This window comes from Ruditapes philippinarum, unplaced genomic scaffold (genome assembly GCF_026571515.1).
Source record: "Ruditapes philippinarum isolate M1 unplaced genomic scaffold, ASM2657151v2 ctg3702_1_1_1_1, whole genome shotgun sequence".
NCBI classification, from domain to species: Eukaryota; Metazoa; Mollusca; class Bivalvia; order Venerida; family Veneridae; genus Ruditapes; species Ruditapes philippinarum.
Window position 1 is genome coordinate 46,548 of NW_026866835.1, and position 16,581 is coordinate 63,128.

The 16,581-nt window shown below is 31.1% G+C and overlaps 1 protein-coding gene and 1 long non-coding RNA gene across 2 annotated transcripts in view; one reads left to right on the top strand and one right to left on the bottom strand.

Annotated features, from left to right (window-relative positions):
* The window catches only part of LOC132733833 (CWF19-like protein 1), a 30,626-nt gene extending 22,014 nt beyond the window's left edge, over positions 1–8,612 (top strand). Inside the window, exons 10-14 of the mRNA XM_060720549.1 lie at positions 1,436–1,551; positions 5,210–5,303; positions 6,459–6,572; positions 7,308–7,411; positions 8,139–8,612. Coding sequence (XP_060576532.1) covers positions 1,436–1,551; positions 5,210–5,303; positions 6,459–6,572; positions 7,308–7,411; positions 8,139–8,283 — 573 coding nt within the window. The 3' untranslated portion in view covers positions 8,284–8,612. The remainder of the gene's footprint in view (positions 1–1,435; positions 1,552–5,209; positions 5,304–6,458; positions 6,573–7,307; positions 7,412–8,138) is intronic.
* A 2,180-nt stretch (positions 8,613–10,792) lies between these two features.
* On the bottom strand, positions 10,793–11,877 carry LOC132733834 (uncharacterized). Its single transcript, XR_009626230.1, has 2 exons — positions 11,722–11,877; positions 10,793–11,320 (listed from the first exon to the last, which is right to left on the bottom strand). It is a non-coding gene; the product is annotated as an uncharacterized LOC132733834 (long non-coding RNA).
* Between the last annotated feature and the right edge of the window lie 4,704 nt (positions 11,878–16,581).

Sequence of the window (16,581 nt, forward strand, 5' to 3'; positions counted from 1 at the left end):
AATGCTAAAATCTTGCCTTGTCACACGCCGAAATGCACTGAAAGACGTCTAATTCATCTCTTTACAAACTTCACTCTAAATGCTGCATGCCTCCAGATGAGGTAATATATTTCAAGAAAATCAAACTTGAGAAAAATGTACTGAGATGTTGGAAAAAGTAAAAAGATTCAAGTTAAAAGTAATAATTTCCATGTTATGCTTGATTAGTGACTGATTTCTACTGTGTTAGTAATGCAGCATGGGCTATTTTTGCATATTTTGACCTTGATTTAGTTATTTATATTTGTGTAAGTGCTGATTGCAATGTATAAGTTATTTTCTTTGTTCACTTCACAATAATTTTTACTTATTGATACATTTTCAAAATTTTCATGAACATGGTTGGAATCTGGAGACATGATAGTTTTAACTACCAATTAAGTAAGCTCAATTTAGAGACAGCATGTTTCAATTTGCATTGGGATCACATGTTTGAATAACATGTAGTTTTTGTCATAGGGTTTATATTGGCATAGAACTAACATTGAGTTTTAATTATTATAGACACACATACTTAAATTGACACGAAATTATCATTAAGTTAATATCTTTGAATTAGCAAAGAGTTATCAAGTTTGAATCCATAAAAATTCCTTTGTATTTTTAAAGAATTTTATGTCCTTTCATTTAAACTGAAAAATATACAAGTAACAGAAATAATATTTGGAATTGCACGCTTTTATGTATTGAGATCAACAATAAAAAGGAAAAACATAATCCAAAATTAAAAACAAGACTTTATTGACATCTATAAGTTATCTGCCCTTGAAATGACCTGATATAAGTAAATAATTCTGATTCAAGGGCAGATAACTCAAAATTGAGGTCAGTGCCACCTAATTTTTTTCATTCAGAATATTTCTGTTGTCATATTCTAACAACATGCCGAGTTTAAAGAAATTCTATTAAACAGTTTAAATTCTATATGAAAATCTCGAAAAAGATTATTGTCCCTAGTGGTTGAAGGATTGCCTTTAATATTGCATCATTTATATGTGTGTGATTGTAAGATACGACTAAATGGGTTCAAATTACTGTAGTCTGTGCATCTCTTAGCTTCAGAGGTGAGGTGGTTTTGACCCCTGGTGCTGCTTTAAGTTTGTAACACCCAAGGTTATCCCTGTTTCTGCACCGTATGACCCAATCTGTGTTGATGCATTGTAAAACGAAACAAAACAAACCAATTAAGAATATTGAATATTGAGTAAGAAATTCAAAAAAACTTCATACAAATTCTTTTTTGTAAATGATGTACTATATAATTTCAATACAAATTTCTTTTTCAAATTAAGAATTGAAGCAGGCTATTGAATTATCATGAATTTTATTGTTGACAGTACAAAAATATATAAATGAAGACAATGAGTGGTCTAATTTTTTGTGTTTCCTATTTCAGACATATTTAGCATTAGCAAAAGGTGGCCTAGTTGCAGAACACATTCTTATATTACCAATTGGTCATTATCAATCAACTGTCACTTTACCAGAAGATGTGCTAGAAGAAATAAACAGGTAGCAATACTCAATATTGTCAAATATATAGAGGATATTGAATGAGTGTAGGTTTAATACTATATTTTATTGAATGAGTTGAATAAAATCATATTATGTGAGCCTTTGGCGAGCAAGATATTGTTTTATTCAACAAGTTCAATAAATTAAGTATTGAATCTACACAAATATTAAGAGGATATTTTTTCGTTTGAGTGAAATATGGAATATATTTTCACGAAACATGATAAAATGCCACATATTTTCACGAGCCGGGACGGCGAGTGAAAATATGAGGCATTTTATCATGTTGAGTGAAAATATATACCATATTTCACGAAAAACGAAAAAATAACCTTTTTATTTAATTTCATTATCAAAGAAAAATGGTTATGAACCCCCTTGCCTGCTACGCAACTGCAATTATACAGCCCGCAGTAATGTAAGTATCGTTTTGTTTTGCACGCGATATTTAGCGCTAGATTGTGACGTCACGTAAACAACTTTTTAAACGTCTGTACAGCGTTAATGACTGAATTAAAGATATTGGTGTTCGGATTTATTTTCTTAGTTAGACCATTTTCTATCATTCTAGATAGTTTTCAAAACAAAATTCAACAAAAAAGTTGTTTGTATTTATCAGATTTTTCAAACAAAATGGCGAAAGAAGTCCCGTAAAATAAATATGAGTTTTGACTCCGCCCACTTTCATATTTATATTTCATATTTATTTTTTAAAAATATGAAATATATTTGACTGATATAGCACAATATTTCATGGGTCAAATTAAATAAAATATTCTATTTATCACATATTCAAATTAAGAACGATTTACAGTTTAAAAAGTGCCATTTATTATTGATGCACTTATAGTGTAACCCTAACATAAGCGTGCTTTTACGCTGTGTTTGTAACGCAAATAACATCATGTCAAGGTGTTATTACACTAGTGTAATATCCTTTTTATCCTGCGCTGTGGATTATGTGATAAAGAATTTTTCATCAGTTCAAGTTAAGCACAAGTCATTTATATCTACGCCCCCAACACTCAGAAACATGGATATTTTGTTGAAGGCCCCAGTCTACAGGGACAGTGAGATGTTAGAATCCCTGCTAAATACTCTGTTTCTATATTTATTTGGTGCCATTACAAAACAACCACAATAGTAGAATGTGGAAATGTAAAAAGCAATATTTTCCCTGCTATCTCAAGTCCTCTTGGAATGGGGATAAGGTTTTACAGTTAGTCTGTGCATTATTTACTTGTTGTTGTACGAGGGGTTATCCAAAAATTTGTTGTCTTTTTAAATATCTCTTGAACGTCAACCTGTATTGTAATGAAATTTTATCAGCATACATTGTAGAATATTATCAACACATTTTGAAATGACGGATACGCATATGTTTAATGGCATAAGAGATTTAGTGTTGAACGGGAAAACGGACAATACTTTAAAAGGTAGTAACGGTCATTGACTGCGTAACGTTGAAGCAAAAGTTGTACAATATCATGACGTTGACGTCAATAACTTTTTGGAGTGCGCCAATGTCGCTGATATGTGTTTATGTAAAATTAAATATTGTTGTTATCTAAGAAGCTACTAACATGAATTTGTCTGTGTTAATTTGTTATTTATTCTTCTAAGAAGTGTAAGAATTTGAAATCAATATGTCAAATATATTTTACGCAACAAAGAAAGTCCACCTTTCAATCTGGACAAAACCATTCATCATTTTAGGGAAATTTTCAATATACATACGGTATTGAGTGAATATACATGTACATGGATGTCCTGGCTGATCTTGTTCTGCTCTGGTATCATGGTCTGTCCCCACCTGCAGATTTATTGTTAAAACTTTCAAGACATTTTATTGTTTATGGTAAACTTTATCTGCTTAAGCATGTGGTTAAATATAATATTAAGGATAGCATAAGGTGTACACACCACAGATTGCTAGTTTGAAACCTTGAAATCTTGAAGAGTCTTCTTTTTGTGTCGCCTTGAAAAAGGTGACATATAGGGGTTACTTTTGTCGGCGGCATCTATGTCGACGCCGTCTGCGTCCCCGCTAGCTTGTCTGGAGCATTAGTCAATCATTATAAGTTGGATTGACTTCAAACTTCGTATGCATGCTTGTTACAATGACCCGAAGTGCAGTGCACAAGAACCGTTACTCTGCACTTCTTAATTTTTGAGTTATTGCCCTTTGTTAATTTTCATACTTTATTTTTGTCCGGGCCATTTCTCCTAAAGTATAAAAGCTATGGACTTGAATCTTCATAGGATGATAGATCTCATTAAGAAGAAGTGCAGTTCACAAGAACCAGTATTCTGCATTTCTTATTGTTTGAGTTATTACCCTTTGTTAATTTTCATACTTTATTTTTGTTCAGCCCATTTCTCCTAAAGTATAAAAGCTATGGACTTGACACTTCATAGGATGATAGATCTAATTAAGAAGAAGTGCAGTGCACAAGAACCGGTACTCTGCATATCTTATTTTTTGAGTTATTACCCTTTGTTAATTTTCATACTTTATTTTTGTCCAGGCCATTTCTCCTAAAGTATAAAAGCTATGGACATGAAACTTCATAGGATGATAGATCCCATTAAGAAGAAGTGCAGTACACAAGAACTGGTACTCATCTGTATTTCTTATTTTTTTAGTTATTGCCCTTTGTTAATTTTCATACTTTATTTTTGTCCAGGTCATTTCTCCTAAAGTATAAAAGCTATAGTCTTTAAACTTCATAGGATGATAGATCTCATTAAAAAAAAGTGCAGTGCACAAGAACCAGTAATCTGCATTTCTTATTTTTTTGAGTTATTGCCCTTTGTTAATTTTCATACTTTATTTCTGTCCAGGCCATTTCTCCTAAAGTATAAAAGCTATGGACATGAAACTTCATAGGATGATAGATCTCATTAAGAAGAAGTTCTGTGCACAAGAACCGGTACTTTGCATTTCTTATTTTTTGAGTTATTGCCCTTTGTTAATTTTCATACTTTATTTTTGTCCAGGCCATTTCTCCTAAAGTATAAAAGCTATGGTTTTGAAACTTCATTGGATGTTAGATCTCTTTAAGAAAAATGCAGTGTACAAGAACCGGTACTCTGCACTTCTTTATTTTCTTCATTTTTGTCCTGGCCATAAATTCTCCTTAACTATATTGTTCACAAGGCGACACATCCGACTCGCGGAGTTCTAGTTAAGTGATGGTTTTGTTTCCATTGAAATGTCTTAATTCTTTTTTCTTTCTCTGCTGTTTCAAATTACATGAATGAAAATACAATAAATTTCAAATAAAGACCACTTGTCTATAAAGGCCATGTGTGGTCTCTCCTTTAGATGGCCTTAAATCACAGGTTTGCCTGTATATAGATATTTTAGCAGACCTAGTGGGTCCAAGAATACTAGGTAGATAATTTCCCTGAAATTCAAAATTCAACAAATCAAATAAACCTTCTATTTTTCTGTATACTTTCTACGTGTTAGCACAGTGATGTATGCTATTTGATTATTGAATGTTATGTTTACAGTTCTTCTATGACTATGTTGGATGCATCTGTTGTAAGATTTGATCAAGTTTTAAGTGCAGGTTTTATTTTGTTACTAATCTATTTACTGATCTACAAATGAGAGAATTACATGTTTTCTGTGTTCACTCTTTTATAGGTATAAAAAAGCATTAAAGAAATGTTTTAAGAAACAGGGTAAAGCTGTAGTATTCTTTGAGAGGAATTATAAAACTCAACATTTACAGATTCAGGTGAGTAGAATATAGTAATGTAATATAGTATAGTGCATCTTCTGCTGAGAGGGCCTTTTTAGAGAAATAGCCTATTTACAACATCAGTGTGAAACAAATTTAACCCCTTTAGAACACCAACTCTCAGTAATAAAAACTGGCTTTGTGCAAAAGTTGCACTGAATTCACTTCTACACCCCTGTCTGACTTCAAAACACTTGTCCCCCCTCACTGTTGTGGGTTTGAATCCCCACAGGGACTTTGAATTCTTTCATGTGAGGAAGCCATTCAGCTGCTCAGGTGCCCGCTTGGGCCTGAAATAATGCACGGACGGGCACCTGAGGTCTTCACCAGTAAAGCTGAAACTTCCCCATAGGACCTTTACTGTGTCAGTGTGAGGTAAAACCCAATAAGCAAACAAAACCTCTTTCTGACCCTTGAGATGATACAAATTTATTTCATATATCAAAAGGTTTCTTTTTTTTTCAATAAAAAGACAAAGGAATTGTTTGGCCTGTGTTTGAACTGAAAGAAATCAGAATTATGAATTGGTAGAAAAGAGGAGATAGGAGGTTTTGTTATTACCTGTTGTTACATGGACCCAAGCTTGAATAAATGATAAATGATTTATTCACAAAAGAAGAAGCAACACTAAATTGTGACGCTAACTGTTAAAGTATTGTTTTCTTGTACATGCTTCTGCCTTTTAATCTACATTGTAGTTAAGAGTTATGAAGTTTGTACAGTAAAAATTATTCTCTTAAAATAATTAAAATGAAAAGAAAATAACAATGTTACATACTAAAGATAATGTTAAAAAAATATATTAAAACTGAAGGGAAATTTTACAGGAAAATAATGATTAAAAAAATGTACTCATACATTTATGAATGATTTATGAGAATCAGTATTACATAAGTTCTATTTTTATCATTTTTGACCTGATGAGCTCTGTGTCTGTCCATCGCTCATGATAGTCTTGGACTTGAAATCTTTTATGGCTCAACATATACTAAATGTGCAGGTTAAAGCAGAGCTTTTTAGATTCTTTTAGACTATGACATTGTAATATTCATTCTTGTAATATAATTGAACAAAATTTTAATTTTTAAATATCAAAAGTCTTAATTTTTTAACAATCACCAAAATATTTATTGTATATTTACTATATTACAGGCAGTGCCAATTCCTCAGGAAAGTGTTCAGGAAATAAAAGAAACATTTTTGGAAGCTGCTGAAAGTGACTCAATACAACTGAATGAAATACCTGTACATTCTGATATAAGACAGGTAAGTTGATAACTAAGTGAAATACCTGTACATTCTGATATAAGACAAGTTTGTTGATAACTAAGTGAAATACCTGTACATTCTGATATAAGACAATTTAGTTGATAACTAAGTGAAATATCTGTACATTCTGATATAAGACAGGTAAGTTGATAACTAAGTGAAATACCTGTACATTCTGATATAAGACAAGTTTGTTGATAACTAAGTGAAATACCTGTACATTCTTATATAAGACAATTTAGTTGATAACTAAGTGAAATATCTGTACATTCTGATATAAGACAGGTAAGTTGATAACGAAGTGAAATATCTGTACATTCTGATATAAGACAAGTTTGTTGATAACTAAGTGAAATATCTGTACATTCTTATATAAGACAATTTAGTTGATAACTAAGTGAAATATCTGTACATTCTGATATAAGACAGGTAAGTTGATAACTAAGTGAAATACCTGTACATTCTGATATAAGACAAGTTTGTTGATAACTAAGTGAAATACCTGTACATTCTGATATAAGACAAGTTTGTTGATAACTAAGTGAAATATCTGTACATTCTGATATAAGACAGGTAAGTTGATAACTAAGTGAAATACCTGTACATTCTGATATAAGACAGGTAAGTTGATAACTAAGTGAAATATTTGTACATTCTGATATAACACTGTTTATGAGTGTCGCAATAACTGTATAAGGAAGAAAAAATACTTTTTATTGATTTCAAATTCAGATTGTTCAGATTGGTGTGCCTTATTTCTATGCTGAGTTACCAACTGATGAAAAACTCTACTGTAGAATCTCTGGATCTCAAAAGTTCCCACTTCAGTTTGGCAGGTAGTGTAACTCTTGTAGATAAACCTGATTATCTAAACACTTAAGGATACAGCTAAACAATATTAAAAATGACATGTCTTCAGTAAGATTTTCTTACTTTCATCTCATGAGAGCACAAACAAGCTATTGTTTTCACAAATTGCCTGTTGTCTATCTTTTCCTTTGTCTGTATAACAATATTTGCTTTATCAATTGGTCTGATCAGCATTAACAAATATCATTTGTATTTTTTCACAGATTTAACTGTGCACAAATTTTGACCAAATAAAAATAAATAAGATAAAATAAAATAAAAATTAGGCCATAGGTGGGCAAGTTTCTAATTCTTGATATTTATATAGAGAACACTCTTCTTGTAAACTCTGATAAGTGATACTGGGGCATATCATGATCCTACTGTTTGAAATGAGCCGCGTCATGACAAAACCAACATAGTGCGTTTGCGACCAGCATGGATCCAGACCAGTCTGATCAGGATCCATGCTGTTCGCTATCAGTTTCTCTACTTGTAATAGGGTTTGTAAGCGAACAGCATGGATCCTGATCAGACTGCGCGGATGCGCAGGCTGGTCTGGATCCATGCTGGTCGCAAACCCATTATGTTGGTTTTGTCGTGACACAGCTCAAATTTATTTTGACTGCACATGAGTAAAAACTTAGTTTGATAAGCAAATAAGTGTATAATTACAATTATTTCATGTATATTTTGTTGTGTTTTTTTTTTCAGGGAAGTTTTAGCAAGTCCTGGTATATTGGACATGCCTGAAAGGGTTGACTGGAAAGTATGTAGTGTTTCCAAATCACAAGAAGCTTCCATGGCAACAGATTTTAAATCAAAATTTAAGAAATACGATTTTACACTGGAGGATTGAAGTTGTAAGAACATGTATATGTATCAGTTGTAAGGAATATTTTAACTCAAAGGAATGCATTTGGTTCATAAGTTTAAACATTTTTACTTCATTAGGAATGAATTTTCTTAATGTGTTGGAGTTTTAAAATGATTTTTATTAAATTTCAAATCTTTGAATCTCTAGCAAGAGTAATCTTAATCTGGCTTGTCAGAAATGCAGTTCTGTGTTAAGTACATGAGCATATGTGACCCTCCAAAAATAGCATCATTGTGATGCAGAATATATTGTAAATTAACTGTTTTGATTTTTTGTTATACCTGTATAATTATATATACTAATCTACAAATTTAAAAACACTGTATGTTTATATTTATTTTCATTGACCAGTTACTTTTTAATCACCAGAACACAAAGCGTTAAAGGCAACATTTGTGATCATTTAAAGTACATGTATATTGTCTCTCTGTCCACATTACATATACTCTGAGCAAAATTCCCTGTTGATCTAATTGGTCATTATAATTAATATGAACATCATAATTGAAAGCTGACATGAGTAAGTGACCCTTAACGTCAGTCAATTCTTTTTAAATGACATAATAAATTTGTAAAAAAAATTCAGGTCTACTGCTCCTTAATAATAGAAAAAACTTTTGAAATTTGCTCATTGTTACCTATTCATATTTATCTTAAGCATTTGAAGGGTAATTCACTTTTTTATTTGTAACGTATATGACAACGTTAACGTCTTTTGACGTCATTTGTAAAATGAATTTAAGGGTCGTTTTCTCGTGCCGGCGTTTTAATTAATACTGGATACACTTTGTGTGATAGTCTTTCAAAGATGATCAAAACATTTAATTCTGTGCAGAACTGAAGACCTGACCCCTATGCACGACTATCAGCATTATGTCTTACACATTTATACCAAATTATTATAAAATCCATCCAGGAATGAGAGAATAATTTCTTCCCAGGTAGCTTAGATAATGTTGATTTCTCTTTAGCTGTTGACATTGTGTTTCACAATATATTTGAGAGACTTTAGCAACTCTTCTTGTAATCTTCGATGCCTTCAAGATGCTCTTTAATCACATTATTTTGTTTCATTTTATCAAAACAAAACTGAATAATCAATTTTAAAATCAAAGTCCTCGTTTTTCGAACTTCCTTTTGCTGTGTAAAATTTATTAGATCATTAAACGCTTATACATTGCTCACTGGTGTGTTTTTGAAAAAAAAATGTCAATAGAACAAACTCATTGTTGGATTAAATGACATCATCTTGTGTGATTTCAAATCAACTTTTAAGTAATATGGAGTATTTAAGCGCAGATAAAAAAAGTACATTCAACCTACGATACGAAAAGTAACTGTGCATATATTTTCTAAAAGGAATCTTGATCCTGATATTGACCACTGGAACTCATAGAGATTTGCCATTGACACCAGTATAGAGACAGACCAGTCTGCCTATCTGTGCAGTTTGACCAGGCTCTATACTGTTAGTAACTCAATTTTAGTTCGTCAGTTTCAAAGGAAAACTCGAGCGACTGCAAAATTATAATTTGTCGGGCACTAATTTTCGTGGATATGTCAGTCCCCAACGAAATTTCATTTCGTCTTCTGTAAGATTATTTTGCATCACATTATTTACATTTTTACTCTAGAAAAATAAACAATCCACGAATTTAAGTTCCCGTGAAAAATTTTCTTTGTTACAAAACCATGAAATTCCATGTCCACGAAATTAAGTGAATTCACAGTATTATGGTTATCATCGCTGTCGTCGTCATGCAAAATCTTTGTCAATTAAGTTCCCTGATATAGCCTATTACATAAACATATATTTTAAAAGGTTCATTAAAATTGGTATACTTGCTAATCATGACAAGTGGCAGTTGCAAGACAAGGAGGCCATAAGTCTGAAACCTATATATATTTTCCCGAGTTCCACACGCTCTTGATCTTAACTTCGCGAAAACAGGGATGTTTACAGACATTCGTCTAATGAAATCAAATCTAATGAAATCAAAACACAAAGATGAAGTTAGATAAAGTTTGGGGGTTTTTTTAATTTTATTTTCATTTAAACAAGACAAATAGAAAGACAAATAGCTATCAACAGAAAACAATAAACAATATGTATAATACTCTGTATTTTTAATAAATATTGCCCTATTCTTGTCGGATAAAAAGATTATGGATATTTTTAACTATAATTAATGCTGAAATTAAAAAATAAATGAATCAACAAAGATCAAAGATGATGTTAAAACAACAATATAATACATGAAATGTTGCAATGACAAATAAATAAAAGTTAAATGTCAATAAGGAAATAAAGCACATATTCATTTATCTATATTTTGTTTCAAATAACAATGACAATGTCCCAGTAGGGCCTATGCTTAACAATAATACTGTTATGTCACTTCCCTTGTTTAGTTTAAATTCATTGTTATGTATAAAATGTCGCTGAAGAAGTCCGAAATTATCGTTTTTTGTTATATTTACATATATATGAAATGAAAGTAATGAAATAATACTTCATGACGCTTCAATGAAACAGTCGCAACGAAATGCTCAAACACATACTACGAATGTCATATAATTATATGCATGTTAAATCAGCCATATTACAATTCAATAATAAAATGCCATTTATAAATTTGAATGCCGCCAGTAACTAGTTAGAACTCATTGTATATAACGTTGAATTTGTTCTAGAAAACTATTTTTCCCATACAGAAACATCGCCTTTTCAAGGGAACCAAACGACGACACTTTCCTCCGTAAATGTCCCTACATAGACTTTTCTCAAATTTGTATGGTCCTACGCTTCTCAAAATTACGTCATCGCACGAGTGCGTTACAGCGTTGTATCTGCAAGCATTAAACCGACGAGCACTTCCTTCTGTTAAAAGAGACAACAGCAACAAGACTGTCACAGTTATGAATTTCATCCAACGAAGAAGATCCATTTTTTTCAGTCTTTATTGTAAACACTGTAAATGATTGAACTCTTTTTTTTCTGTGTGCTTCACTTCAACCCCTGAAAAAGGAAAAAGAAAAGTTAACATTCAATCTTTTTAATCAATTGATTGATAATTATATGTCGCTTCATTGCCACTAATAATAATAATAAAAACAATAAGTATTTACTAGTATTAGTTAATTTTAGTCTTGCACTTATAGAACCTGACATAAAATTTATCTTAACCTTTTATTTACATGTATTTTACGAATGACAAACTGAAAATATATTCGCAAATTATCAAATACACAGTCGATATGTTAAATTAATAGTATTTTATAGTAGTAAAATGATATCGAATGAACGCATTCAATGTCGTCTGCTTCAAAACTATTTTGAACTACATTTTTTGCGAGTTTAAAAGTAATTTTGCTGTACGTAGTTGTTTTAGATATAGAATAAATAAATCATAAAATTACCTTAATTTCGTTGATTTTCAAATTGCCGCCTTACAACACTTATGAGTGATTTCCTCTCAAGCGTGCGTATTTTATATACAAAATGTTGGAATTCCTAAATTCTAAATTTAGTTTTATAGCCTATTTATAAGATAATTTAGAAAATTTAAAATGGGAATATTGTGAATTATCGCTGAGTGTTAAGTTCCTGTTGATATGCTTTCTGACTAATATATTTATTCAAACTAGATTAAAGTATTTTTTATTTAAGATTTGATAAACATAATTTATTGGCTTGTTGAAGACATTTTCAGATTTACGTTATCTCCAATTATTATGAGAATTATTCGCGAAGAAATGTGACCCGACCCGAACCTTCCAGTAAAAGAATTACCCCGTTTTCAAAGATGAATAATAACCCACTGACTATTTGCGAACATTTTAAAGAGGCCTTTCGGGACATAATTTATTCATTTTTTTATGAATTATATAAAATACGCTGTCTTAGAGAAGCCGCATTTCTGTCTCGGTAGAGGCGTTGTGGGTCGAGCGATGGTTTGAACAAATTTGGTTGAGGCTAACATGCATGGAATTGTTAAAACGATAAAAGGAAATGAGCAAAATTTGATGCAGTGAGATGATGAATTTTTATTAAAAGAAAGTTATGATCGGACGTTCACCTTAAGCACATTGTGCATTTCAAATAATCATAATCGAACTCGTAGAAATATAAATTTATCATTTTTACAAAAAGCCACCATTTACTTTCCAGTTTTTTTTAACTTGGAATAATTAGCTTTAGATGGAATAATATTTTTAAAAGAACATTTGCGCATTCTCATGATTTGACTGTGTTGGTAGTATTTTTTATAAAAGCACAAACATTTTTTCCTGTTAACACTGTTGCTTCTACCACATCAATACAACATAAACGACAGCAACAGCGATGATAAGTATTATTCAATTTATAATACAATTAAAGAGGTGAAGGTCTGATACATTCTCTTTATTCAAGTCTTTTGCTGTATTGCTCACTGATGTTGTATAAAAACATTATGGAGACAAACTCAAGTCTGACTCTTCAACGTTCTTTTATAACAAGAAAAAGACGTTCTTCAATAAACAAAAAAAAGGTCAGATTTTTTTTTATTTTAAACAACTGTATCTCCTGACTGACTGACTGACTGATTGATTTTATTCTAGGCAGATTTATAGAGTGTACATGTAACTTAGAAATATACTCAAAAATACATTGAAAACTCGTATCTTTGTACGGTTCTCAGTCCGATTTGAGTGAATTTGTTTTCAATTTTGGGTCATTTTTTACAATTGTAATTGTTCTGGAGAAAACGGAGCGAGCTTTTGATCTGATATTTTGCGCATATGCTGTTGGTGTAGTCCTACACAAAATTGAGTAATTATTTCCAGTCCCATCATGTAAAAAAAACCTTAACAATGAAAACATGAGCAAACACATGAACATAGTGTCGCTTCAATTTCAAGTACTGTCTTAAATTCCTGATGATTAATAAAAGTGCTTTATAAGATCCGTGCTAATACCTCGCAAAATAGATATACAACCGAAAGCACACAGTTTAAAGAACAACGTTATAAATTTTCTTAATTACATATGTACTTGTATCAAACACAGTACAATGAGAGTACCTTCAAATGAATCATCAATGATTTCTCGTCTGTTGAAATAACATTAACTCGTAAATATATTATAAATAAAAAAAAACATAAAGGATCAATAAAAAACTATCGGAAACGCATGTAATGTAACAAGAATTTAAACATTGAAAAAATATCTTTCTAGAAGTATTCAAGTGTTTAGTTCAAGCAGGTCATATACAAATATGATGAAACGTAAAGGGTATTGAGTCCGCGTCCAGATTTCAGATTAAATTTTTGGTGCAGTAAAATATTTTTCACTATAACTTTGTCATTTCTTAAGGTATCAACTTCAAATATATGTTTCTTGTCATCAACCACATCTTATGTGACAAGGTTCATAACTCTAGCACCAATATTTTTAGATTTATCTCCCCTTGAACTTAGAATTTTCCTTAAACAATGTTTTTTATAACTTTTTTAGTTTTAAAGGTATCAAACTTCAAGGTACCTCAAACTTCAAATACGTATTACTGATCATCAATTACATGTTATGTGATAAGGTTCATAACTCTAACACCAATATTGCAAGAATTATCTCCTCATAAACTAAGAATTTTTTTTTACTAGAAAAATGTTATTTTTTACTATAACTTCTTTAGTTTTAAAGGTACCAACCTCAAACTGCGAATACTTATTCCTTATCATCAATTACATTTTATGTGACAATGTTCATAACTGTTGAAGCAATATTTACAGATTTATCTCTCTTTGAACTTAGGATTTTCTTTAAGAAATAATATAACTTCTTTACTTTTTAAAGGTATCTACTTCAAACTTCAAATATATAATTCTTTTCATTACACACATGTTGTGTGACAAGGTTCATAACTCTAGCTTGACTTTTTCTAGAATTATTCCCCTTAATCTTGGAATTTATGTTAACAAATGTTATTTTTTACTATAACTTAATATATATTTATACATAATTGATTTTTTCTTTCATACTATTGTCCTCCTTACTGCGTCCAGTATTTTATTTAGTCGAGCTAGGCTGTCTCCTGTGACAGCTCTTGCTGAGCTTTTTTTCCAGGAATGGTTTTTGTTTTGTTTTTATTTGTTGTGTAAATTTTATTAAGATCATTAAACGGTAATACATTGTGCACTGGTGTGTTTTTAGCTCACCAGAGCCGAAGGCTCAGGGTGAGCTATTAGTATCAAAGGGGCAGTCACACTTGAATTTGCTCATGTCATTTCAATTGGCCCCTTTTAGGGGTCAACAGAGCTAAAAATAGAAAAACCTTTAAACATCTTCTACTACAGAACTGATGGATAATCACCAAACTTTGTCTGTAGCATTCTTGGGTAGTCTTCTATCAAATGTGCTCATATTAATTTGATTGGCCCCTTTTAGGGGTCTCTAGGGCTAAAAATAGAAATACCTTTAGACATCTTCTTCTACAGAACTAATGGATGGATGATCACCAAATTCTGTCTGTAGCATTCTTGGGTAGTCTCTTATCAATTTTGATCATATTAATTTAATTGGCGCCTTTTAGGGGCCGCTAAAGCTTAAAATAGAAATACCTTTAAAAGTCTATTTCTACAGAACTAATTGGTGGATGATCACCAAACTTTGTCTGTAGCATTCTTAGGTAAGCTTTTATCAAGTTTGCTTATATTTATTTGATTGGCCCCTTTTAGGGGCCACTAAAGCCAAAAATATAAAAAAAACTTTGAACATTTGGTACTGAAAAAATTGATAGATGATCACCAAACCTTGTAGCATTATTAGGTAGTCTTTTATCAAGTTTGCTCATATTAATTTGATTGGCGCCGTTTAAACTAAAGCTTAAATGCCCCAGGTCATGGCATTTCTTCAAATTATTGTTTAAACATATTCTATGCTCAAATTAAATATCAGAAATTATTAACAATGGATAATGTCCAACTCTGAAAAGCAGTTGTTTCTGGTGAGCGACTCAGGGCCATCATGGCCCTCTTGTTTTTTGTTTGTTTTTTTTTCTTTGAAAAAAAATGTCAATAGAACATACTCATTTTTAGATTAAATGACATCATCTTGTGTGATTTTAAGTCAACTTTTAAGTAATATGTAGTAGATCTATTCAAGCACAGATAAAGATCGTATATTCAACCTACAATACGGAAAGTAATTGTGCATAATATCTTGTAAAAAGAATTTTGATCCTGATATTGACCACTGGAACTGATGTTGATTTGCCACGCTTTTGATCTTTTCTACTCGAAAACAGAGATGTTTACAAACATTCGTCTAATGAAATCAAATCTAATGAAATCAAAACATAAAGCTGAAGTTGGATAAAGTTTGGGGTTTTTTTTAATTTTCATTTAAACAATACATTTAAACAAGACAAATAGAAAGACAAATAACTATCAACAGAAAACAATAAACAATATGTATAATACTCTGTATTTTTAATAAATATTGCCCTATTCTTGTCGGATAAAAAAAATTATGAATATTTTAACAATAGAATTAATGCTGAAATTAAAAAATAAATGAATCAACAAAGATCAAAGTTGATGTTAAAACAACAATATAATACATGAAATGTTGCAATGACAAATAAATAAAAGTTAAATGTCAATAAGGAAATAAAACACATATTCATTTATCTATATTTTGTTGTAAATAACAATGACAATGTCCCAGTAGGGCCTATGCTTAACAATAATACTGTTATGTCACTTCCCTTGTTTAGTTTAAATTCATTGTTATGTATAAAATGTCGCTGAAGAAGTCCGAAATTATCGTGTTTTTTTTTGTTGTTATATTTACATATATATGAAATGAAAGCAATGAAATAATACTTCATGACGCTTCAACGAAAATGTTGCAACGAAATGCTCAAACACATAAGTTAGCACGAACGTAATATAATTATATACATGTTAAATCAGCCATATTACAATTCAATAATAATATGCCATTTATAAATTTGAATGCCGCCAGATACTAGTTAGAACTCATTGTATATAACGTTGAATTTGTTCTAGAAAACTATTTTTCCCATACAGAAACATCGCCTTTTCAAGGGAACCAAACGACACTTTCCTCCGTAAATGTCCCTACATAGACTTTTCTCAAATTTGTATGGTCCTACGCTTCTCAAAATAACGTCATCGCACGAGCGCGTTACAGCGTTGTATCTGCAAGCATTAAATCGACGAGCGCTTCCTTCTGATAAAAGAGACAGGAGCAACAAGATTGCCACAGTTATGAAT